At 45.7% G+C, this 26,858-nt stretch overlaps 2 protein-coding genes and 1 long non-coding RNA gene across 5 annotated transcripts in view; 2 read left to right on the top strand and 1 right to left on the bottom strand.

The window, feature by feature from the left end:
• Positions 1 to 26,858, top strand: part of LOC135385718 (acetylcholinesterase-1-like) — a 48,232-nt gene that overhangs the window by 6,565 nt on the left and 14,809 nt on the right. Inside the window, exon 1 of one of the 2 annotated variants that reach the window (XM_064615196.1) lies at positions 18,101 to 19,993. The exons of the other annotated variant lie outside the window; for it this stretch is intronic. Within the exon in view, the coding sequence (XP_064471266.1) occupies positions 18,402 to 19,993 (1,592 nt within the window). The 5' untranslated portion in view covers positions 18,101 to 18,401. Of the gene's footprint in view, positions 1 to 18,100; positions 19,994 to 26,858 lie in introns of those variants that run through there. 2 annotated transcript variants of the gene reach the window in all.
• Positions 683 to 26,858, bottom strand: part of LOC135385723 (uncharacterized) — a 126,513-nt gene continuing 100,337 nt past the window's right edge. For both annotated transcript variants that reach the window (XR_010420483.1, XR_010420482.1), the window contains 2 exons: positions 25,440 to 25,488; positions 683 to 860 (listed from right to left, as the gene is read on the bottom strand). This is a non-coding gene — a long non-coding RNA (uncharacterized LOC135385723). The remainder of the gene's footprint in view (positions 861 to 25,439; positions 25,489 to 26,858) is intronic.
• On the top strand, positions 7,963 to 9,588 carry LOC135386431 (cholinesterase 1-like). The gene has a single exon (XM_064616341.1). It carries the CDS (start codon positions 8,005 to 8,007, stop codon positions 9,586 to 9,588), a length of 1,584 nt encoding a protein of 527 aa, XP_064472411.1. The 5' UTR covers positions 7,963 to 8,004.

The raw sequence follows: 26,858 nt of genomic DNA, 5'->3' as shown, positions 1-26,858 counted from the left end.
AACGAGAGTACTGCATAAAATGGAGGAAAACAAGTACGTTCTACCCTCTCTTAATGTCGCAGTGCAGTGTGTTAGCGAAGTAGACAGAGATTAAAAAACAAATGCGTCCATCTGCCCGCACGGCACGAGCCCTCCTCACTCGTCGCTGCTCCGTCAGATGGCGACTCATGCTGTTCGCTGCGAGCAAGTGCAATGCCCTTAATAAGAGGGCAGTAGAGGCTCTCATGCCTTGGCCTATTTTCCTGGTTGGGCTGTACTCAGTTAAATGCCTATGTCGTGCATTCATGAAACGCATGAAGACACTGCATATTACCATTCTAGCACCCAGAACAATCGTCGTTTTTCGGACGAATGGGAATGCTAAAAAAACAAAGAAATGGCGGTGAGTGTTCATCGATGCTTGTCGGATGAAACTGAAAATTCGTAGCCCTAACTACTTCTGAAGTTACCGGTGAAGAGTGAAATCCAGTCATTGTCCGGCATTGTATCGAATACGGAGGATGGGGAATATGTTTACTGAAATAGAAGGGGAGAAAAAGTTAGCCGTAGGGATTGTATAAAACGCCTGGTTGTTTTTGGCAAAATAGGAAATTTCGTTGTTTTAGAAATGTCTTGAACACTTTTCTAGGCATTATGTAGCTCGCTAAAATCTAATTAGGTGAAGTATGCAAAGCCATCATTAGGAGAAACCCACTTTATTCTAAACAGTAAAAATCATGTTCACGAATGGCAAGCAATGTCGTTGGTGTTCTGAAATTTCTTATCAGAGTCCAGCTTCATTATCTTTGCTTGATGCTCCGAGGTTACATTCTTTCCATACTTCAACAGCTTGCTCGGTCTTGGAGCAGATTGCGCAAAACCTGTAACCCACAAAATAGCAATATTGATTGAGACAGACGCTGACTAAAAGAGGGGGTTGTCTGTCACATGCCTTCACCCCGTAACCTTTCGTTTCGTCACCTGAACATGTCCAGATATAGGATGAAAGTTCCCTCTATGTTCTCGCGTCGGCACCAGCGCTCTCCTTTGAACAGATACAGCGGATCATTTGATGTGAAATTCAAGGGAATGTGGTCTGATCAGTGTTAGGATGAGAAGGATCTTCTGTTCCTTCTACTTGATCATCTGCGCCCTCTTCTATTGTTCTAACGCTCTGTACAACTTTTTCCAGATCATATTCGCGCTGTACATGTTGCAAAATGTCTGGAGGTACGGATGAAGTTGCGAGAACCATGTTCACTTTACAACCGAAGAGAACTCCATATCGTGTTCACGTAATTCCAGAATGCAAGGCCACGTTATTCACAAGCTGGATAAAGCGTAACCCCTTGTTCCAGTGGGTAGTCTTTTTATCTTGCGTCCATGTTGATAGCCTATTTTTATGTTCGGGTTGGCCCTTTCTATCCCCCTGGTTGTGCGAATGCTGTGCCCTACCGTGCACGATCGTTAGCGTGGTGGTGGTGCTGGTGAAAGGGCTCGCCGTTGTCGGCCTCACAGAGATGGGCAACGTCACGACTGACGTCCTGAGGAATGTGCATCCTGGGCCGACTTCTAAGGGAACTCTGCCGACATATGTCTGAAAACGTCTGAGGAAAACCCAGGAAAAACCCCAGACAGCACAGCCGGCACCGGGATTCGAACCCGGGTACCTCCCAGTCTCGACGTGATCGTAAGTGAGGGCCAGTACTATATTAAGCTATTGACCACCTTATTGGCGAATTCCAAGCAACGTTAATATGCAGAGGAGATGATGGGCTACATCTCTTGCTGTTTTAGACTTGAGGGACCGGAGAACTACAAAGTTTGTGAAATGGTCTTGGTAGACCATGATGAATTTGTATTCCCCATCATGCTGGGAATGGAAGTCAATAAGATCTACCTGACAACAAGAACTGAATTCAGAAGAAAAAAAAAAGAACAGAAAAAAGAAAAACATTGGCTTCACTACTACACCTTTCTTGGAAACCTTTTGTTTCTTTTCGCATATAGCTGACACAAGTGGATCTAGGTTTCTACATCATGACGAGTAACGTTCCTGTACTGTGCTGAAAGTTCGCTCTGTCCCGTCCTCCATGGCCAATGGTCAAATGCACCCCACGAAGCGCGCGTCAAATAAGTCACAATCCGCGACGTAAAACTGGATAGCACTGACCCATCCTTTCACGAGATAAATTAATTTGTTACTATTTTTGAGGTACATGATGAGCAGCCAATAATCCCGAACTTTCTTCTTAATGGTTCGTTGTGGCCCTTCTTACATCCTTTACCAGCGTTTTATACTTTTCTTCGCTTAGAAAAGCACAGTTTTTAGCAGCCTTCCTCCGACATCAAGACAGTGCTTCATGAAGTCCACTTTTCATCGTTGTTACGCGGTACTGTGGTGATCCCGACTCGGGTACAACACTCTTTTGCGACATCTTGAAAGGCAATGAGGTAAAGACGCGGGAGAACCGACGGAGAGGAGGTAGACAGTAGGGGGCTTGCAAACGTGTGAGGAAAGAATTATTTATGCTTTCCCCTCCCCACCATTGGCATACTATGGAATGATTTTCATAATTCGCCATTTGACTTTGGACATTCTATACAATGCCTGTTTTCGTACAATGCCGGTAACACCAATAAACAATGGGGAACTACCATTTGTTCCTGCACGTGGGGTGCGATCAGTGACCTCAAGGATACCGACGATGTTGCTAACCTAAGCTGTTTCCTGTTAGCTTAGAGTGCAACGCGCAGACCTTTACTTTTAGATTCGAACATTCAGCACAAACATCCATGTTGAACCTCTTTTTTTCTTCTTTTCTGAGGCACACCAAGACGGGTATAACTTGCGTGAATGCAGAGTAACGACGGAGTAACGCGTTACATTTCTACTTGTTACTCAATTACATTTCGTCGAGTAATTGGTAACGGTAATCAATTACTTTTTCCGAGTAACGGGCACAAGTCTGTGTAACAGATATCGATGTGAACGCATGGCAGAGCAACAACAACTATACATGATGACATTAGCGAGTTTTAGTGCATCGTACCGTACGCTATCGCCTTTGCAGACGTAAGGGATAGCGTGGGGTCACTGCGCAGTGCGCGAAGCTCTCAATTTATGTTTTGCGCGTGCGCAGGACCACCATCGCCATTCCTTACGTACGCAAAGGCGATAGCGTACGATCCACTAAAACTCACTGTAGACATGGTAGAGTAGAGAACAGAGTTCGAGGTAACTCGTTACTGTAAGTAAGTCCCTTTTTTTTGGTAACTTGTAACTTAACCCGGTACTTTTGCGCCATGGTAACTTTCAGAGGAACTCGTTCCATTTTCAGGTAACTTTGCCAAAGTAAGTTCAGTTAAGTTCCAAGTTACTTCTAATTCGCTTTTGACTCACGTGCACATATTTTCTTGCTTTCTCTCCGGATCCTTCATGACATTTTTGCCATAAAACGTGATATTCAATCAATGACAGTATTTTATTCAGGATGTAAGAACCGCTGCCATTGAAATGAAGCTGAACCATTGTGCGCCCACAGGGAGTAAGATGCAAAGCGTTCGAATAGACCTCTACCAGAGAAACGTCATCATGACGTTGGTAGACACACTGAAACCAAAACAAATCGGAAGGAGAGGACTGTGTTCCACGAACGGGTACTTGTTCGCTGCCTCCCATTGAAAGAAAAGTAGGACCGAGGGTAGCGTCCCTTTAAGGGACCATATCGTAATCACCTCAAGACCGTGGCTTTCGGGCGCGACCACGGGCGCGACCTTGTTGACCTCTAGCTTCGAGCGTAGTTGAACTCTACCAAATTTGTGGCGCTGTCGAACACTATGACGTCATTTGTTCACAAACAGGGAGAGGTCTATTGTTGGATATAAGCGAAGACGATGTAAGTGTGTTGCATTCCTCCGCAGGTAACTCAAGGTCTAACTCAACTGTTTACGCGTGCTGCACCTGCGTAATGATACTTTGTGTCCGAAGTAACTTGGAAGTAACTCGTTCTTTTTTTTTAGGTAACTCAGTAAATGCGAGTTACATTTCAGTCTGAAGAACTTCGTTATTAACTTAGTTACATTTTCCACACGGTAACTTAACTCGTAACGAGTTATTTTTGACGGGTAACTTCTCAATCTATGATAGAGACGACAGAGACATGGCACTTCTAATCTCAGAATGTTTATCTATTCGATAGCTTGATCCCTCAGTGTACTGTTCCATCACAATTTACACAGCAACTGCACTCCTACGTTTTAAGAAAATTAACGATTACGGACAACACTGTGTCGAAGTCGCCACCACCTGCGCATCGCTCGTCATACACGGCGGCAAAGCTACATTGCATGGGCATAACACTGCGTCTAAAAGAAGAAGAAAGTCGGCTACGTAGCCATCAGGAGCAGCAAATCATTCTCGTGAACATAGATCACTGTTGCTTGCCGAATTGGTGACTATTTCCCGCCAGACGTCATCCCGTCCCGTTTTAGCGCAACTTTGCTAGCAAGTTAAAATATTTACAGTGCTCTGTCATGTTACAGTGCGTTTACATGCAACAAGTTTCTAAACTGCCCATCTGCTACTTTGTGGTACATTTAAGGGATGTCAACGTCCATGGGAGTGGGCATAATAATCTCTGCAGAAGATGCATTCAACCAGATACAAGAAAACAATCGTCCGCGTTGTATTTCCTTAGTGAATACACAACAATGGAAACAGTTATCGCTGCATATCTAGTACGTAATTAACCTAGATTGAACCGCATTTCCCCGTGCCAACATAATTATATTTATAATCACCTCCGCAGTCAGCCGCAAGGTAACATCTTGTTAACTCCCCCATCCGAAATGAGACGCACTCCAAGCGGCTCAGCCTCCATATATACAAGAACCACAGAACACTCCCAGTATACAACCTTCTATGGACTCCCCAAATCACGCCTTAGCAAGAATGCAATGTTCGGTGATGTCCTCGATTACAAGGCTTAATTCGATGTGAATGCGAGTGAGGCAGTTTGGCCACCTAGCCGTACCAAGGTTTAGTCATCAGACGGAAGGCTCCTGGCGGTCGGGAAGAGGTCAACCTGCATGCATTGACCCACAGGAGACGACCTTTCTGTCGCCTGCAGCACTGCCTTGCCTTGACAATACACGAGACCCGCTCCTGCACGCAACAGCTACGCAGTAAGGAACACTGAATTGGAGTTCTCCGAAGGAACATCTCTTTCTATTTCTTTCTTCTTTTAGTGTTTTCCGAATCTTCCCGATATGAAAATCGACAGGAAAAGCAGTACGAGTCATGCCTTCGATGTACGTACTACATGAAGGGGGATTCAATATCTGCACTGTCTGAGGCACCGACGAAAGTCGGAACCATTGTTGTATATGGTTTAGGACGTGATTTGAGGCCAACGATTCAATTTAGTTTCATTTCCGTGGCGGGAATACTCGAACCGGTACAGAAAGCGTCATTTTAACTACCAGTAGTGGAGTGTACTTTGAGTGGCTTTATCGCGCGGAAAGAATGCGCGCATAATATTCGCATGGATCATGCATAATTCCTACAGCCCATGTATTTATAACGTGGGCAAACCTGGGTGCAGGACAGGACCATAGGGATGGAGCCAGAGGCAGAGAGACTTATAACACTCAAAAGAATCCGTCCAGATGTGTGCTGCTGTGGCACCACATCCGTATACGTGTATGTGCGTGTTCGGGGAACGAACACGTGAGATCGAACGTAAAATATATCAGATGAACGTGTGTCCTGTCTTGATGCTGAACAACCACCTGACCAACTGAACAACAAGTACTTGTAAGCAAGTTGCTTCGCGGCGCTAACACAGAACAACAACAACAAAAAACTTGTAAGCAAACTCTCGGCTTACACCTGGCATTGTTCTTTGTCACGTGAAGGGCGCTCGTTGTTGTTCCTCACCGAGACGTACTCATACAACGCCGTATAACGCGTCAAAGTATGAAACAAAATTTGGTGGATCTGTTCCAGTACATCCAAATCCTCGAGGGTTGTGCCACGAATGGCCTGTGGAATTACGCATAACACTTTTTTTCTAGAGATGGGACGAATCCAAAATTTTTCGAATCCGAATTCGAATCCGAATCCAAGGAAGGTTCTACGAATCCACGAATCTTGAATCTTTCGAATCCTTTCTTTAAAAAGATATTAAAAAGCCAGGAAAACAAAAACTTCTAGTGAAAAGTGTTTTGGAGCAGAATATGATACCTTTGTTTAATGAAAAACAAACTAAATAATGTTTCAGTTTCAGGAGAAAATATACCCATACAGTTCTTCTTAACCTTAATTTTTTTAACATGTTGTTCATCGACTACAAGAAATGCATAAATTCTCGGGTCTGAATTACTTCCATAAAACTAAGCAACAATCAAAAGCAAAACCAGGTTACTTTTAAACTTGTAATGTAACAGTTCCTGCCTGAACTCTTTCAGTCCAAAGCAATGTAAACACACAAACAAGAAAACACCTTGTCGGCCAATGAGGTTTTCGGCGGACTCCGGAGGCGCCAATTTTAAAAAAAGAAACAAACAAACGTGGTTGGTGGATTCGAAGGATTCGATTCGCGGTTTTGGACGCTGGGATTCGGATTCCCGAATCTCGAATCCCTGCCTAGGATTCGAGGATTCGTGGATTCGGTTGGCACATCCCTACCTTTTTCCTTGTTCTGTCATCTGTGAAATGCACAGTGACAGCTCCGTACCGTTACCTCTCCACCTCACCCACCTGTCTTCTACCCTATTATAACTGTATAACCCAATCTTCTACCCATTACAGCTTCTACCCATTCTAACTACCTTCCCCTCTTCTCGTGTCCAGATAAACTAAGATCATGGTCTCCGTCGTGAACACGAGATACTCAGGCTATCCTGTGAGAGCAGGAAGGGCGTCCTTGGCTTGCGTGCACGTCTTTCGTTTCAGAAAACTGAGTTAAAAGAGCATGGTTTCAATCGACGGCTTGATTCAGGGTTATTGGTCGCGAGGGCAAGCACGCTGCTCTCCCCCACCCGGCGGCTGGTCGACTACACCCAAGAAACGTTAGGAACGAACTAGCAGCTCATTTTGCAACCACAATAATCCCAAAAAGTTACACTCACGGATGACAAAACCCATATATCGATGGCGCTATTGGAGGATGTCAAATGTGGAGAACGAAAATCGACCTGTTTCGGCCAGCAATCTGCATCAGCGCGGAGCAGCTCTGGCTACGAGTGGCACACATTGTGCCGCTGATGGAGAAACCCCAGAACTGCCAAACAGAATACATTCGAATAGTCGCGAAGGCGCACACGTAAGCTCGAAAACGGCACAAGAGAGGGCATGAAACAAATTGAGCTCATGTGTCCGGGAGGTACGTGTGCATGTGTATCCGGTCCGGTTGTACAGCAATTCGGTTCGTATTCGATTAGATATGTATCTGTCCATTTCGTATTTGCTTCGGGTTTATTCGGACATGTCTCAAAAATCGCATTGATGCGAAGGTGACTACACACGTATGCCGTTTATGGCGTGCGCGACTCTAATATGCTAATGAATTAACGTGCCTGCACGCACGCGTTTTATTAAGTACCGTCTGCCCAAGGTGCTCACTAGAAAGATGGATAGTGTTTGTTGCTCGCAACCGAACCAAACCCAACGAGGCAAGGTACTTTCGACACCGAAAGTGAAAACGGGGTCGCGTGTCATATTTTCACCTCCATAGTTATTAACGCGAAATATACGACGTTATCTCGTGACAGTGATCACGGTCATGGCCCTCCACTTCCGCGTCCTTCGGGTCGGAGTAGCTTAGACTAACAGATAACGTGATAGCAATCGAAAGTGATTTCTTCCAAGGATCATGCAAAAAGCTAAGAAAGCGACTGTGTAAGGACGTGCATACCCCATTCTGCACTTCCTACGGAGGTCGTCACTTGGCGTTTAAATAGATGAATATTTCCGCGGGTCGCGCCTTAGAACGGCTTCGCGTTCTGCGGAACGGTGCTGGGATGTCGTACTTCTGTTTGGTTGTGATTGTGGGACTCATCGCCTTGTGTTCGGACTTCGTTGTTGGCGATGTGGACAGCAAGCAGCCATTAGTCAAGACAAGGTACGGTGATGTTGCTGGGATCCGCAATGCCGTCGACGGGCGAATCGTGAACCGTTTTGTTGGTATACCGTTTGCGGAACCACCCACAGGGAAACGGCGCTTCCGGAAGCCTGTCCCGGCGAAGCCCTGGAGTAGAGTTTTGAACGCTACTAAGTACTCCCCGTCCTGTATGCAACTGCCTTTGCAACTTGACGAGAGGTTGTTCATAGATTTTGGACCCTCTGCAGAGGACTGTCTTTACTTGAACGTGTGGCAGCCGCAAGGTGCTGCAAAGTGTGCAAGCAATGCAACCGCATGTAAACTGCGCCCCGTTATTGTTTACATTTATGGTGGTGGATTTGTGGCCGGAAGCGGCAGTTTCTTCACCTTCCGAGGCGATAGATTCGCAGCTGCGATGGACATCGTCTACGTCACCTTCAACTACAGGCTTGGTATCTTCGGATTCCTTCAAACTCGGCGTCCTGGGTATTCTGGCAATGCCGGGCTTTACGACCAATTGCTAGCATTGAAGTGGGTGAAGGATAATATCAAAAGTTTCGGTGGGGATCCAAACTTGGTCACTGTCTGGGGTCAGAGCGCCGGTGCTATTTCTCTCGGGTACCACATGGTTTCTCCACTGAGCAAAGGACTCTTCCAGCGTGCATTCTTTCAGAGTGGCACTATGGCAACGGGCCTCACGCTACAGAAATTGAATAATGTTGGGAACGCGCAAAGAGTATTAGGCCTGTTCGGTTGCTACAATGGGACTGTACCGTGGAAGCTTCAAGCTGATCGCAGCATTGAGTGCCTTCAAAAGGTTGACGCAAAGGAACTTTTGGACAGAACGTACATGGAATTGCCACTTACTGCAGTCTCTTTCCTTCCGTCATACGGAGACGACTTTTTACCCAGCAATCCACTGCAACACGGCACTAACATAAAGACAGGTCATGAAATACTGATAAGCACAACTGCCAATGAAGGCTCGCTGTTCATGATTGGCGTTTTGCTAAGGAATCCTCACCTGCGAAGTGTCGTTGCGCAAGACATTCGTACACCGACAAGGATTTTAATGCGGCTACTTTTACACATCCCAAACTCGAAAACTGGTCAACTTCTCGACGCTTACATAGGAAAAGTTGAAAAGGGGCCCCTGCATGAAACTCAGTGGAAGAAAGACCTGTCCAAACTCTTTGGAGATGTATTGTTTGAGTGCAGTGCCGACACTTTCACCTCAGTGGCAAACCGGGAAGGGCATCCAGTGTATAGGTTCCTATTCAACCACAGGCCAACCTATGCCACTTGGGACAAATGGTTCGGCGTCGGCCACGGTGACGACGTGGCTTTCACTTCAGGAAACACGAGACAATTCAGTGACTCTATTATTCTACACAGTAACATTGTTGGTAGCAAAGAAATGCCGCCGAGGCAGCCGACAGAAGAAGAGGTAGAGTTCTCACATGACATCGTGAAGATTATTGGAAGCTTCGCCGAATTCGGGTGAGTATCCGTTAAAGGCAGTTCTAGCTAAGTAGCGAAGGAACAGGATGACGCGTGAAAAATGATCATCGAAGCATACGATTCGCGCACAACGCAAGGGATTGCGGCCGTTAAATATGGTGCGCTGGGAACCACTGCGTAGAAATTAAATTTGCGAGATAATGGCGTTAGTATACGTATAAGGTACATCCATGCGTGTTCATCAACGTATAACATATCTCGGCAAAGACAGTGTCCACGACGTATAACCTCTACCAGAACATATCACATTACCGAAATAGTCCAATATATCACACCATTGTAGGGGCGCTCGATACGTATATAGGATAGGTCAGAGAGGATATTTGAAAATAATTCACGTTTTCAGATATCCAACAAAGAGAGACTGGACCGCAAATATTATTCGGAGGGACAAAAAAGAAGGAAACCGTTATGCTTGCTTGTTCCGTCGACTTTCGTCTCACTGGCACTCGGACAACGACTCATAGGCAGCAGCCTGCCTGGTACAATGGCGTATAGCATCGAAACGGAATCTTATGCGGACACGCCACTTGATTTGGGTCTTCATACTGCAGTGTACTATTCGAACCATTTACCTGCCTTCGTCATGTGTCAAGCACGGTGCGTCGTCGACAGGAGCTTCAAGTATTATCAATAGCACAACACATGCGAAGCTTAATATTTGTTGTGCACTTCAATAACACGACAAAATGTTCATTTTGCTGTAGCTATATTTTCTTTAATTAATGTGGATAGTATCCACTAAGAAGCGGCGTAATCTTTTACATTGGTAACTGGTATCAGTATCGTACGTGTATACCGGGAAAGTGTTACGAACTGCTGCTTCGCATTGAACAACAAGCTCCGCTATGTCCTCATGTATTGTTCGAGGTGACGGAAAGGGTGTTCTCTGCCGGAACATTTGCCAGCCTACTTGGTAGTACGCCCTCTACATAGATAAAACGAGGCGCTAATGCAAATGTTGTCCTTTAGTGCAAGTGCGTGAAGGCAGTCACCATAACAAACAGGGCACGCAGGACCCAGCACGTAGCCAACATATCGCTATGCTGACATTCGCGCGAAACGCCGTAGCTAATCACACATTCGCTATCGGGAGGACGTCTGGGGCGATGAAGACGTTGTCCAAGAAATTTCGCACAGATTGCATTGTTGACAGGGTAAGCCGGATTCGGAATCGTCCCTCAAGTATATGCGAGGGCCCAGTGGCTCAGCTAGAGGCACAGACGGCTGGGGTATAGCACAGGCGCGGATTCAAACCCGGGCGGCGGCTGTGCTGTCTTGGTGTTTTCCCTAGGTTTTCCTCAGACGGGCTATAAAGACAAGTTTTGGCACAGTTCCCTGTGAACTGAAGTCAGTCCAGGACGTACGGTCCCCCACGTGCGATAGTCGTGACGTTGCCCACCTGGGCGTGCACGACTCCGGCAAGCACTTCCATCACCACCACCACTACGTGATTTAATTCTTAGAAAACTGAATTGAATATTTTGGCTTCACTAGTGTGAGGCGCGCTACCACCACTACCATTGTACACGCGACGGAACTTTTGCGCAACAATCCTAACAGAGATATACGTTCCCTAATGGCACAAATGCGCACTTTCACGAGACCCCGTGCAGAAGAGATCCTGCACCGTGTAGTCTTGTTGTTCGTGTGCCAGCGAGAGCGACACGCACCGGCGTGAACGGGACCCGTCAACCATTATGGCGGGCTACAACCTACAACCATGCTGCGCTGCCACGGAGGAGAAGTAAGGAGACCGAACTCCGCTGAAAAACGACGTCCCAATTTATCGAGTCAATTGTTGGCCGCGGCGCGGCGCTCGCGTTCCCTCCGGTACTAGCTCCGCGAAATCGCCTGCACGACAATGCGCCGTTTGTGCTCGAATACTCTACTAAAAAGCGTTCAAAACGAACGTTTGTTTGATAAGCATAAACAACGGTGTCTCCAGTAACGAGTTAATATTTTCTGGTCAGCTACAATTATTTTTTGTTTCCTTTTTTTCGGTTTCTGCTACCTCGTTTTTGTCTCATAGATGGAAGCTACCTGTCCGATAAAAAGGGAATGGGAAATAAGAAGAAAAAAAAAATGAAACTTTAATACGTAAGGCAAACGTCTGACATTGCCAAAGGTGTAGTGTCGAATGCCTCCGACGGAATCACCTGTCGCTTCTCCCCGGCCGTCTCGGGTATCGTGCCCTTCTCTCTGTGGTGCGCGCGTACTTTGACCGCTGCGCTAACACGCTAACATACCCCAAAGGAAGCAAACGTTGTTCCGGAAAGCACATTTGAGTGGTATGGAGGAAAGAAAGTCAGGAGGGAAGAAAAAAAGTTAGAAGCTGTGTAATCGAAGGTCGCCGGATGCGATATTTCCGGAATCGCGCTCTATGTGGGTCGTTGCATAAGCTGGGACTGAGAAAGTTTTATCTCCGTACGTGTCAAGCAGTTAAGAGACCTTTGTGTGTGAGAGTGGGGGCAAGGAGGGGCGGGACGCTCTGATGATGGGACACGGTGCGGTTCCGAAGGTTCTGGCACTTAGTTTCTTATATCTTGTCATGCATACCAGTCGCTCGGTTTTGGGAACTGCAAAATAAAGTCGGGATCTAGTCTCTAATTTATGTTGACGAACACTGAAATCTTGAACAACACATTACTTCTACATTATACACTATCGGTTTGGTGTTCAGTTTCAAGTTATGCTGCTCAAAGCGTTGCACCGGATATTTTAGCACCACCACCACCAAAAAACAAAAAGGAACAATACTACAACACCACCAATATATACCTGCCAGAAAAGCTAAAAAGCCCTAACTCCAGCAGATATGGGATTTACCCCCCCCCCCCCCCCCCCCCCCGCGGTACATCAAGATGAAAATCGTCTTCGAGAAACAGGAAGTGCATGCACTGAATCCTGTACCGCGCGTGTGCAAAACCTGCGACAGAAGTGCGTTCTGGTACCTTGGTATTAAATTCGTGTATGGTGGCATGCGAAATATGTAACTGTCTATCCCAGCGGATGCATCACAATTACGACAAAAGGCTCCTGTTTCCCAAAGCGTTGTGCATACGCGACAAAGCTCTCGTGCAACAGCTAGAATCCAAATGCGGATTAACCAGCCCAATGACATCATTACCCTACACTGCGAGATGTTCCCGGGAACTAATACTGATCAATGCAAACCATTATCAATGTACATCTCGTGGTCGTGCGTTGGCGGTGATGTAACCATCCTGTACGATGTCGGATAACAACCTTTGTGCTTCTTCGGGTGTCGTGTTTTATCGAAAAGAAAAAAAGAAAAAAGAGAATAGCTTCTTGGCTGCGAGAGCACCACGCTTACGGAGACATTCAAGCCGTCCAGCCAACGCGGAGCCCCCTTCACGGCGGCTTCCCCGCATTCTAAAATAAAAGCTTCTCGCTTTGCACTAACAAAAACTGCAGGCGAAAAATTCACGGAGAGATCGTTCCTTGATACACGATAAGCGTGTTTACTTATCAAAATATTTTTCTCTGCTCCCACTGGACACACAAGTACATCTGAAAGAGTGCATTACAGCAACCTTATTTCAGAGGAGCAAGTACCTGACGGAGCGCGAGCGCCGCGCCGCGGCCACAATTAGACTCGAGGAATCGGGACCACGCTTTCTCAACGGCGGCTCGGCAGAGTTCGTTCTCCTTACTTCTCCTCCGTGTGCGCTGCTAATGGCTGTTAACGGAGGCTACCGACATCTAGCGTGGTAGCTGAAGATCAATTTCCTGGTGGAGAAACTCAACAGGTAGCGAATTCATTTTAAGCGACATCTCTGAATGGAAAGTTCAAGCTTCAGCCATCCCTGAAAGGACGACGACGACCACCTCATTCAAGGTCAACCACTTTCCGACAGAGTAGTTGCGCTGAAGAGCAGCAGGTGGCGTGAGCATCCTCGCTCCCGCACGCTCCCGTAAAACCCGTAGAAGCCGCAGGCATTGAGGCACTTTATGTAGTGCTGGACGTCAGGACACGCCAGCGGTTTCAGTGGCAAATGAAACTATGTCAACGTGACAGCATTTTCTCTAGTTGGTGTTTTGTTTATATTTCGCAGCTCTTCCCTCGCAGAAAGAGCGCCTTGCACCGAACGCGTATTCCACACGCGCCTGGTAGAGAAGACAGGAACATATTGCGTCTATTAAAACAAAAACAAGAAAAGTTTGCTGTCGCGAAATTGATGTCTGCGATAAGCGAGAATCATGCACGAAAGGAAGCAATCAGGTATCCTAAAGAGATAAGAGAAAACATTCGTGCAGACGACGTACAAACAGTGAATGATGCTTAGCTTTGTAGGAGCCCTGTATGTGTTACGTCAACTCAGTCATGAACATGCATTCTGACACGCTATATGGACAAACGTATCCGCTACTTCAGAAACTATATTCTAGATTGAAACGACTACAGTCAACTAGCAATAGTCGCAATAGTGTTTTGACTTTTGTGCCTTTGCTTCCATTTCTGTTCTTTCTTCTTCTTTTTTCTTTCTGTTTTTTTTTTTTTTTTTACTGTTCTGACTATTCGTACCTGAGTCAAGTGTATGTTTTCTGAGTTGTCTACGTGGTATGGAGTAGCCGGCTTCCACGTTGGTGGTGCCAATTTTCTCAATTTTGCTCTTTTTCATTCACTTACTCACTCACTGCAGTCAACTATAAAACCCAAACGGACAATTAGCGGTGATGACACATGGCTGCCCCCCAAAGAAAGTTTTTCTGCGAAAGTTTTCCATTCTTTCTGTCTTTCCTTCACGTTAAAGGTCGACAGCGAGGTTGACTAGTGTGTTTGCATAGATCGTTGCATTGCTCATACTGTCTTGCAGGCTGGTTCGATTACATCGCTCCTTGACTTAAAGGAGCGCGTGGTGTCGAAGTGGGTCGTGCGCACAGTAGTTACATAAGATTTCACCCTCGACCGAAACTTCTCGGTCTCTTTTCTCGCCAAGAATATCAAAAGTGTCGCGTGGAATGCTTTCTCCTCCTCCCACAGCCCGTCATTTTTGTCTGCATGTATACAATACTGGTACAGAGTACTGTACGCACACCGCTAATGCGCATGCGAGGAACCGCAGAAAAACTTCCAGAAATTACCTATGTCTCTTTTCTTTGCGATCTAGAAACAAGTGTGCTCATTGGTAGCAATTTTATGAGCTGCCGTTACTTGAAACATCAAATTTCAACTTTAAAAAAAAAAATCACGTCTAGACAATGGAATAACTTAGATGTTCAAAATGTGGAACCTTGCCTGTTTTCGCATTGGCTACGTGCACGCAATAGGTGCTTATGGGCATTGTGACTTGTCATTCTTTATGGTATTTCCTTTGTCAAGTTGTTCTCACTTTGTATCGCTCGTTTTGTCACCGCTAACTGCCGGCTGTATCAAGATGAAACATCTAGATGAAACTAGATGAAACATGCAAACTAGATGAAACATCTTTCAAGATGAAACATCTTGATAGAGCCGGCGGAACAATGCAAATGGGAAGTGGACTACATTTCTTTAAAGAGGTGCAAGGTGACGCATTGATATAAGCGCTACATTACATCTGTACGCGTTGTAGTGCACCCCAGATTATTCAAGAAATTAGAATCATTTTCGACGTGACCTAATTGGCGAGATAACTACCTGTGAACCCAAACCTGGGAAATTCAATGTCGTTCTACTCGTGAGGTACCGGCAAGTAGGATGTGCAAGCACGTATCAAAGGTATTTGGCACACTACACCCATTGCTGTGCGGCCCGCGGTGCCGCCACAGCACCACAACCACCGGCGTGGTGTTCGACATATTACGCAACAGAATAACGGGCCTCTATGCTGTTTACAAACAGAAGTGGGTGCCTCACGGTTGGGGGGGGGGGATATATTTATTAGACGAAAGAAAAAAACAAACGGGGCAAAGGTCAGCCAAACGGGACGTCGGCTTACTATTGCTGCTGCTGGAGCGCCGTTCCATCTGTCAGGCAAAGGCCGCCTGCTTGCATAGTGTTTGACCGCATGTCTTTGTTCAGAAATAGCAGTGCTTGTCACAGTCAACGTGCAATCGTTCTTCAGTTTGAATGTAAACATAAGTTAATTTGGCACCTTTGAATGTTAGAACCATTGTAGAATTGCCTATTTGGTCAGAACGCTCAATTGCAAGAAAACGCCCCAGCAATAGGAAAAACCTCTGGTAACTGGAAATTATGTTCGAGTCTGCACTGAAGGCACACATGCACTCCAACGCTGTTCTCTCCGTAAGGAACCACCACCACCACCACCAACAACAACTATAGCATAGATGAATGGATGATGATGATGATGATGTGGAACCAGTTACGTGTGGAAGTTGCCAAAACGGCAATTTGGTGCTGTTCACTAGCTTGTGGTGGATACTTCACAGTTGGTCGTACTGGAGTAGACGAATGCGAGATGTGACTCGAGTCGCGGGACTCGCCTGGCGGTGCATGAATGTACTAAACAATATTCAAGGTCAGTGCTTCAGTTAATTACAAGGAAAGACGTTACTCGCGCGTGACAGATACGCGAATTGATTCTGCTCATAGGACTTTGTCGACGGTGATGGCTAAAATAAATTATGCAGCTGGAGACAGCTGGTAACGACCTACCAGGAAACGTCCTCCAATGAAAAGAAGACAATATGGAAGGAGGATGGAGTAATAACTGCGGTAAACAATCGCATACGAACAAACAGCAGGATATTTGCCCATTACTGCACGGTAATAGAAATGAATGAATAATGAGACATGAACGTCAATATGATTCGTTCATTCGTGCACGCGAAATCGCGTTCTGCCATGGTTGCAATACGCCGCTTACCGCTGGTGAAAAGGAAAAGTGTTTCACGAGTATTAGTATTAGTATAATATTTTCATTTTGGCATTACTTCAAGTTCATTCATAAAAGAATTATTCATTTTCATCATCGTATTTATAATGCGAAACGGCACAGGCCCTTTTCGATTGCCCTATATATAAGTGTTGCACCTCGCCATGAATCAGTTCTTTTGGAATGGAATCGGTTCTTTTCCAACGACCCGGGTCCTAAACGTGAGCGCAGTATACCCCTTCTGTCGTCTTCATGATTTGAATCAAAAACGCAGTCCTGGAGGTTCACGGACAGTTAGCCGGCCCAATTTCTAGCCTGTTGTATCGCTTTAAAAGCCTTGCTACCGGCGAGGTCTTGCCCTGGATATCGTACATTCGCATTCGCATATTCTGTACCAGCTTCAGAACAAGTCCCTGAAAGCTCTTTCGGTTAGTGCGCGCACTTGAGCTCTTTGTAACGTTCTAGAAAGTTTGGTTCTGGAACATGGGAGGTTTATACTTCTGAGTAATTGTTTCTTTCATTTTTTTTCTGATGAGGTTATTTCGTTGCCTCGTTTTACCCGGCTTTACATTGAATATCGCATAGTGCTGCATTTACTAGCAACCACAGTTGCACGAGGCGATAAGGAAGCTATATCCATCCCACTACACCAGAGCTATTAGAGCTGTCTCGCGCCATAAAGTTCGGCGCCATTCAAGTTTTTGATATACTACACCAAAGGGAAGGAAGGCATTTTCTGGATCGCTCCCCCCACTCTTTGTTCCTCTTCCCATCATCATCATTACGGGTACTGACTGCATGCAGGGCGCGTGCCAAGTTGTGCCATATCACTCTCCATTTGTCCAACGTAACGATTACGGCTGTGCTAATGTGAGTTTTTATTTGTGCAGACAATTATTTGCGAAACAACCACAAAGCAGGCAATTTTCAAGCAGGCCGGCTTTCAAGTTACTTTTCGGAAGTAATTTAGTAACGAGAGGCAAAGTATGTAGCGTACAAGCCAACTCACAAGCATGTGTCTAAACTGAATGCCTCATTATACGATCCTTGATCGAACAACCAAATGGTTGAGGGTACCACCAAGAGCTCACAAAAACGACATGTTGTGCCTTGAAGACATGGTTCACAATGGCCTTGTGTACAGAGGGGTTGTGTGAGTAAAATAATTCTTGCCACTGCAAATTAATGTAAAGCACCACGTCCATAAGTTATGCCACAACAACCGATTACAGCACAAGGAAAGGCCCCCGGCAATCCGCATCGGCACGTGCAGTAATTCCATTGAAGGAAACGTAATGTATGACAGCCTTCAAATTATTGTTTTTACTTCTAGCCAATCAAGCAACCTACTAGATGGATGGTCCAACGTATTCACCACTAATTAGGCACTGGTAACAAAAGTCACAGTAGCGCAGTAGCTCTCCTAGTAGCTTGACCTCTTACATTAAAGGAGAATGCGGTCACGATATCGTTACCTTGGCTCCGTTCCACACCGTACCCTACCAGTGAGCCCTCGCACTTTACGATGACAGCATAAGATCTCCCTCTGTTACCTCACATATAAATGTTCGAGACAGGCTGTAAGGCGTCCTTTCGTTACCGACAATTACGGAAGTTTACGCGTACGCTTATGCTTCAGGATCATCATACAGGGCTTAGCCGACCTTCGGGTGTTAGTCATAAAAGAAGATTGATTTATTTTACGGGCGTACCGCTTCACCCGCATATGGCATGCAAGGCGACTCCTGGACGAATTACGAGCATAATCGTGCGTTAAAAAGCGATGGTTCAGCCAACAGCGTTGGATGTGCATTGTTTTCACAGAACCCTTTCCACTATGCTACAGAAAAGGCGAGGAGGAAGAAGGACAATCTAACTGCCCATCCTACACCCTTGCAGCAGAAGGGGGCGCACTACGGACCATGAATATATTGTTAGATAGTGGGAACCAATGATCTTAAACCATCTGTGCTGCTTCAGTACTCCGAACATGAAGGCCCTGTTACTGCAAGTCGTGTCGGTCTGCTGCACCGTTGGCGCATCAAGTCTGCCTTACGACGCCCCGGTCGTTCGTACGAACCTTGGTGCAGTGGCTGGAACCCGGTTGACTGCAGAAAATGGAAAAAGTGTGGATGCCTTCTATGGAATACCATATGCTATTCCGCCTACTGGCAAAAGGCGATTTCTGAGACCTCATCCACCATTCTCTTGGAACGGAGTCCTCAACGCCACTCATCGAAATCCTGGGTGTGTTCAAACTGATCTGATTGTGGTGCTTGATGTAACGCTCAATATGAGTAATACAGTAGAAGACTGCCTGTACCTGAACATCTGGACGCCTCGCAGAGACTGTTCCATTGTAGGCTCCTGTAGCAAACCACTCTCTGTACTTGTCTACATATATGGCGGTGGCTTTAGTTGGGGTACCAGCGCCTTGCTCTTGTACGACGGCCTTGAGTTCGCATCTCGAGCAAACATGGTGTTTGTGTCATTCAATTACCGCGTTGGAATTCTCGGTTTCCTCAACGCATCGTCCCAGGAAGCTCCGGGAAATATGGGACTCTATGACCAAGTTGAAGCTCTGCGATGGGTGAAGGACAACATCCACTACTTTGGTGGGGACCCGGAATCCGTCACAATCGCAGGACAAAGCGCTGGTGGCATTTCTGTCAGCTACCTTACGATGTCAAAGCTTAGCAAAGGACTTTTCAGAAGAGCTGTCATATTAAGTGGCACCCCCGGAACACTCGCGTATGGAAAAGCTGCAGATGCACACCAAAATTTCCGAAGCGCGACTTCCTTGTTTGGATGTAGTGACCCTTACAAACCATGGGACGAGCAAATCAGTCAGTCGATAGAGTGCCTTCGCAAGGTTGATCCTCACGAAATGGTAAATAGCTTATACAAACACCTCATGCTACGGTACATTACATTCTTGCCAGGCTACGGTGACGACGTTTTGCCAAATGACCCCTTAGACCACGACAGCATGAACGTTCACACGAAGGAACTGTTGCTGGGTGTCACCGAAGACGACGGAGCATTCCTTGTGAGTCAGTTCTATGCAGCATCCGAGAAGTACGGAATACACTTCGACGGGAGGCAAATTCTGCGTATGGTACTAATGATACTGTATCAAATGTCCCTACGCAACTCAAGGGCAATCAACGAGGAGTACTTTGGGGACTCCGATGATATTGATGACAGCACGTTGCGGAAAACTTTCGCTCAGATAGTGACTGACCTCGCGTTCGAGTGCCCAGCTGATACGTTTGCAACTACAGTGTGTGAAAACGGCGCAACAGTCTACCGTTACGTATTTAGTCACAGGCCCAGCTATAGCTACTGGCCAGAATGGACCAGCGCCACGCACAACGATGATGTACCTTTCTTTCTCGGAACAATAAGGATTGACCCTGATGTCTTGAACGCTACATATGGAAGTGACTTGGGATCACTTTACAAAGGACAGTTACCGACTGCAGAAGAGTTCCAATTTTCAGACGAAATGCTTGAAACTGTGGCACAGTTTGCGAAGACTGGGTGAGTGGTCATACATTATTCTCCGGGTACTAATGCTACTTGCAGAATAACTAAACGAAGACATGGGGTGTGCTACGTATGCCTGTACTATGAATTACTTCAGGCTGCGCAATATAGGCGGGTATGCAAATGCTCCGAAAACTTCCTGCTATCGTGTGTGTCACTCTGTCAATGTGTGTGTGTGTGTGCATACACACGCACCCTCCCAGGTGTTTATCGCTCGCTGAGCGACCCCTGGTTTGCCAATTCGGAACGATGCGCAGCTATACAGAGCTGAAGAGCCGCGAATACGGCGAAACACGTGTCCTCTGGTGCTGTCGCATTGTTCCATGAGTATCTGCTTCTCTACGTGCAGCCATAGAAGCCATCTTAATCTGTAATTTTGAATTTCAAACACGTCTAGTGTCATTTAGTTGTTTTCTTTAATGGCTTTTTTTCCCTCATTATACGTATATATATACATATATATATATATAATCTCCATGCAAAAAACTCTATTTTTTCTTTGGATACTGACGGATGTGTCTGAAAGTGAAAAGAGAAAACGGAGACAGTCGTTTCAGAAAACTAGACTCTGCCGCTCCAGACGAGAACATGACGCCTACCGTGGAGCAATAAAAGAGGAGCAATGCAAAGCGCGCCATTCCATGTATTCTCACAAGCGACGTTCCTCAGAATACTCCAACGGAAGACGCGAAAAACGTCATTGATTCTATAGCTGCAGCGTAAGTAGAAGTGCTGAACGTCATGTCTTCTCGTGCACTGCTAACGGCGAGAAGTATCCTGGGGCGCAGCCACGAGATATTCCGCAGCAGACGACAAGAAGAGACGCATTCCAACACTCGATATTCCGGTACGGGGCGAGTGCTCAATATAATACGCGGCGACACGTTTGCCACTATAGGACAACTTTTTTTTTTGCTCGTTTTCTTCCACTAGAATGTTCCGTGGAAATAACAGGAAACACGCGCAATTTGTGACAGGGTGGATGTAGAGGTGGATACAAGTCCAGTACGGCATCCTGGGGAAAGTTGCACAGAAATCCAGATCCCGTCACGGGATCCCGGGATTTACATTTAGAAATCCAGGGATTGTAAAAACGGGATTCCGAACCCTAATCCAGACAGAACACTTTCTTCCGTGGATGCCTGAAATCGGTTCTAATCAATGACGGGCAAAGTACCATATTGCAAATATACTTCAAGTAAAGTGCAAGGCACCAATCACGCACCTTCCAAAGTCATTTTGTATTTCTTCGTGGTAGTGAGAACATCGTTATTTATATTCTTAGCAAGAATTTATGGCAAGTGTTAGTTAGGAAACCGAGCTAGTTAATTGCTTACTCGTGAATATGAGCTGAACCAGATGATATAGTGTTCATTCTTTTACATGCACGCAGGCAGTTAAAATCGTGCTAGAGCAAAGTATATCATGAGCACGACTGATTCATCTCATCCCCCCGCAGTGCACAGTGGTCTGGGCTAATAGCCTGTTTTACTATACAGTTGGTAACGTCACCGTCAAAATTACCGTACCTTTCCGGAAACAAGGGCAGCGTGCGTGGCTCAGAATCTCATATGTTGATTGGATGCGGTAAACGGGGTAGCCTACCAGGCTCCCCGTTATAGTAAAACGCTCTAATATTTGTGTGTAATGTGCGAGAAGGCTTGATTTCGTGCGTACTCGTAACAACAACAACAACAATAATAAATGAAGAAGTGATGATGACATGGGATGTTTCCCCGTGGTAGCCACAGGACCCTACCACACTTCACCCTCTAAAGGGAAACGAAGATTATATATTTCTGTACCTCCTTGCTGCTTTCAGAAATGTCATATGTAAAAAAAGAAAAGGAATAGAAAGCGCAATGCAAATCTTCTTGTTCTATATAGCTTTGTTACCAGCGGCACAACAATCCGTGTTACGTAAAAAAAAGTTTATTTTTTACCTCACCACAATTAAAAGCGAATTAGATATTGTGAAATACAATGAAAAAAATCACTTTAATCATGCTTACGGTGAACAGAAAAGACCCAAGTAATCAATCCCAGAATCATAGCGTGTGTGTCTCTTTCCATTTCCCATTTTTAACTGTTGGACAACATAAAATTACTGATAATAACTAGTAACCATTTCGAGCCTGTCAACACTTGGACAGCGAATTTTCGTCTTCGAAAATGCCCATTCAAGAAAATATGTATATTGATATTTTCCAATTGGTGTTTGTAGTCACATTGGGTACAAAGTACAAAGTAATGTCGATGTTGCCACACCGGCAGACGGATCGCTCGGTAATTGAGGCGCAGGAATCCAGAGATTCCGTCCCACAGATACAAACCAAACTGGACAGAGCCTTGCTTAAGAGACCCAACTTCTGAATCTGTGCCCAGACAGGGAAATGCTCTGAGCTTCATCTACGCATCAGATATCTTGCCTTCTCTCGCTTTGTTCGTTTATGGAAATCATTCTATGTTGAACGTGATTAGCAAGCCATTAGGGCAAGTTTGTCTTAATGCCAGAATGGCACCGTGGTGCAATGCATAACTAAGTTATTAGTTTGGAAGAAGACAAAACTGTAATCATAATAAGAAACATTTTAATTATATTGTTGTGGAATCATTCCTTCTGATTTTTTCCTCTTTCTTTTCCTGTCTCCTGGAAGTTAGCTGGCCGTCTTCGTGCAGCGCAATGTAGAGTGCCAGTGTTGGTATAGCGTAGAAACAACAAATAAAACGCGATGCAAGTTGCCCTGAAGTGACCAGTGTAACATGCACGCTAACGGCGATATTAAGCTCTTCTGCACTACAACAACCAACGGAATTCGCCATAAGTGGTATCGAAATGGCCATTGATGTAATGCATGTTGTAATGTTCTCGTAGTTCGAGGACCGGTTCTGTTCGTGTGACTCGCTATCGCAGATACATATTCTTGGTTCTTGATGCCTGCCTTCCAAAGAGCTCGTGGCTCATGCTCATGATTCGAAGACAGGGGTGGGCGTACGCCTTTTTGCGGCAATTTTCATATATCCAAATTGCCACAAAAAGGCGTACGCCCACCTCTCTCTTCGAATCAGAAGCAATAACCCTATCACTCTCGGCAATGGTTGACGCACAGCGTGCTATGTGGTGAAGTTCTGTTTTTAGAGTGGAGCAAAAAGTGCGAGAAGAGAAAAGAGTTATAAACAGTAAGAAATAATGTGTCTGGCCGAGCCAAGGCCACATGAAAGATTGCTTCTTCTCGAGCGTAACTGATCATCCGAAGGCAGACAACCACTCATGAGCGTTTCACTGCCAGCCATTCTGAAGGTCAAGTGGCAACCCGCACGAACCTTGATGAGTTTTCGACTGGAAGAGGAAGGACGTGATTAACAACACGCGTGCGTCTGTCACTTTTATCATGAGGTCGCGTGTTCTCTACGCTGCTGGTACATCGCCTCATGTGATTGGTGTGTGGATATGGATATGTAGCCCTACTGTTTATTATAATGGATATACACACATAAGGAAACTCATCCATAGGGGAAATCAGTCATGCCCATCAGCGGTGAACGTTTCCTTTGCACAATTAAAAAAGCTGTGTGACTACACGTTGTCAATAATTGGGAAAAACTAAATTGAAATAAAATGAAAGGAGAGAAAGTAATTAAAAAAACTAGCTTTTCTGATCGTATCAGTCATTTGTCAAAAACGTGTTAATCGAGATTATGATGTTGATAATAGTGTAGTCCCGTTGGCGCTACACCATCCTTCTACCCGAGCAAAGGGCAGGGCACCGGGCATCGTTGGGTCAGGGACGGGGCATCGTCGCTGGGCACCGGTTTAGAGGGGTCTCGTGTCGGGGTCACCAAATGTGCAGCAAAACAGGACGCTTAGACCACAATGGCTTTAGTAAATAGTGGAGCGCAAAATTCCAGTTTCCTGTGTTCAAGAATTTAACGAAGATTAACGTCAGTGTAGTGTAGCTCCCACAGTGTCCCAGGGTTACATTGGGTACAGAGTACGACAGTGCGCACTCTGCTATCCGTGGGCGTTGCAGTTCCTGCTGACAGCCGTTGACGCAGGTCGTGATGGTGATGGTGAAAGGGCTTGCCGTTGTCGGCCTCACGTATGTGGGCAACGTCACGACTGACGCCCTGGGGAAATGTGCGTCCTGGGCCGACTTCTAGGGGAACTGTGCCGACTTATGTCTGAAATATTCCTGGGTTTTCCTGTGACGCAGGTCGTAGATTTTTGGACACTGTCACATGGGCAGCCCAATGGGCAGTGTCCAATTGTCATCGAAAACCAGTGGCTATCGAATATGCGGGTAGCGCCATCAAGCGTGCAATGTGCCAACTTCTCAAAGGGCATTGAATTCAATGCTCTCCGTGGCAGGTTGACGCGATGCGCGCTTGATGGCGCTACTCGCATATATGCCATGGCCATTGATTTTCGATGTTCACTGTCCAGAGACTGCCCATATGACAGCGGTATAAGATAGACGAGGACCGTTCGATACAGAGACGGCAATCACAATAGCTGAAAAAAAGAAAAAAAAAACAGAAAATGGAAATATGGGGTCCCAAGCGATTATGCAAAAGCACATGGAACTGGTATCTCCTTCTTCATGACGTGAAGAAGAGATTATGACTGAACATTTAAAGCCTGTCGATGGACAGCGTGACGGACACGCATAGAAGGTTTTTAGCAACTGCCCAAAGGTTCAGAAACAGTTCGTGTGTTATGCCCATGGTCCACTTTTCCATGGTGAAGACAACAACAGAAAGCGTTTCTGTGTAATACCACCACCATGATAATACGAAGATCTCTCTCTGCGTATAACGATCGCCCCGGCAGTTCGTTTTATTTTTGATATTTTTGTTTTTCTACATTTGTCAGTGTACCCACGTCGGACAGTCCGTGTGTTATATTTCCGTGAAAAGTTTATCACAAGTTTACCTTCACAACACTTACTACAGTCGACGTACGGTAAAGTTAATAGAACTTTACGTCATGACTGAAATTACAACCGCAACAGCAGCAAGCAAACGCAATATTGCGTGCAAGAGGCACGTGTGATCTAGTATTTCCTACATCAAACGTCTCTTTGGCATCGAGTTTCAAAATGTTGCATAGCAAATTTCGTAAAATATCTTCGCAGTCTGTACGTTACATTTCCGTGAAAAGTTTGTCACAGGTTTACCTTCACAACACTTACTACAGGAAGCGTACAGCAAAGTACTCGAGCCTTAAGTCGTATCTGAAATTATGACGTCACAGCAGGCAAACAAACGCGATATTGCGTGTCAAAGGGACCAGATCACACTTGCCTTTGGCAGTGAAGTTAGAACATCTTGCACAGCAAATTTTGCTGGATCCATTGTTCTTTCGCGTTTCAGGTAGTTCGTATAACCTGGTTGATTACTCGCTTTATCATTTTACTTTTGCCGCGAAAGAGTTACTCACCCTTCCCGGAATGATGGACAGACGGTCAGACACACGGTACTCCTTTTCCCTGCAATTAGAGAAGTATAGTTACATAGAGGTAAATGACTGCAAGAGTGTCTGGGAACGCTCAACATTTCTTGATGTCGTTGCGGGAAACACTGTTAATCGTAACCGTAGTGCACAAGCGTTTCCTACACCCCCTGGTTCCTTTTAAATTACCATGAACTGCAAACAGGTTCCATATTCGACCAGTTGTACCGCCATTAAGAGGGGAGGGGTATATTTATTAGGAGGAAGACGAGAAAAGAGGAAAGGTTAGCCAGGCTGAAGCCGGCTCGCTGTCATTAGACAGTTTCAGCAAACTGTTGGTAAGGTTATCGTGCCTATCGGAACCAATCGCAGTCGTGTGTGACTCTGAATCTTATCCGCTGATTGCTTCCGGTTGATACGGTTCGACGCAAGTCACGTTCTCAATGGTAACACTAAAACTCGGTATAGACGACCTGCTCCCCTACGTCATCGATTACGTTTCGTTGCCGCCCAAAACACGCTGGTGGGCATCTATCAACTTTATCAGCCTTTTCGGTCTATCAGCAGACGCGTTTTTCCAGCTTCTTGCCCACCACAGCAAAATATAACCTCGAACCAGTCTTCTCGTGACTTCACACGTTTGTAATCAGAGGGTCGTCTATTGCCTACAACCGCGGTTTTTAGTAGCAAGTGTTGTAGACCGTTGATAACGTCACCGGGAAGCTATCGTGCCTGCCGAAACCAGTGACAGCGTTCCTGACTCAGAATCTTATCACTTGATTGGGCGCGGTAGACACAGTACTCCGGGGGCCAGGTTATCACGGTCTACTAACACTCACTATTGTGTGCGGATTGTGTGGGTTAGTTAAGAATGAACTACTGTATTGTACCGTATTTATCTTTCATTGATAAGCAATGCACGCTTTTGTAACAGCTCTCAAAAAGCTCAGCATATAAAATCGAGAGAGGAAAAAGAATCGAAGTCCAATTCTTATTTCAGAATGTATCCTATAGAGCTGGATATAGCGTTTGAGGATGCTTTGAGCTTCAGACCTTCGCAAGGTAGAAGCATTTTGGATCATTCAGCGTAATACGCCCTCAACTCAACAAATCGGCGAGGTTTTGCGCGTAGAATTTACTCTGATGACTGTTAATTTAATCGTATTTATTTGTTTTATTTGCATATAAAATAAATTAACAAATTAAAACTAAATCGAGTACAACGGTTCAATTAATTTAACCCCAGGCCAAACCGCAGCGCCTGGAGGTGACAAGGGTTCGAATCCAGTCACCGGCTATGCTGTATGAAGTTTTCCCTCGGTTTTCCGAGGACTTTCCAGACGAATGCCGGCACACTTATCCCTGAAGTCAGCCCAGGACGCATACTAACCCCTCTGTCCCCCACTC

The sequence above is a fragment of the Ornithodoros turicata genome, chromosome 2, assembly GCF_037126465.1.
Source record: "Ornithodoros turicata isolate Travis chromosome 2, ASM3712646v1, whole genome shotgun sequence".
NCBI classification, from domain to species: domain Eukaryota; kingdom Metazoa; phylum Arthropoda; class Arachnida; order Ixodida; family Argasidae; genus Ornithodoros; species Ornithodoros turicata.
The sequence above is the reverse complement of the archived record's forward strand: the minus strand, read 5'-3'. Positions and strand labels throughout refer to the sequence as shown.

Excerpts from the sequence above, each read along its gene's own strand:
- LOC135386431 (XM_064616341.1), top strand. The coding sequence starts at position 8,005 with ATGTCGTACTTCTGTTTGGTTGTGATTGTGGGACTCATCGCCTTGTGT.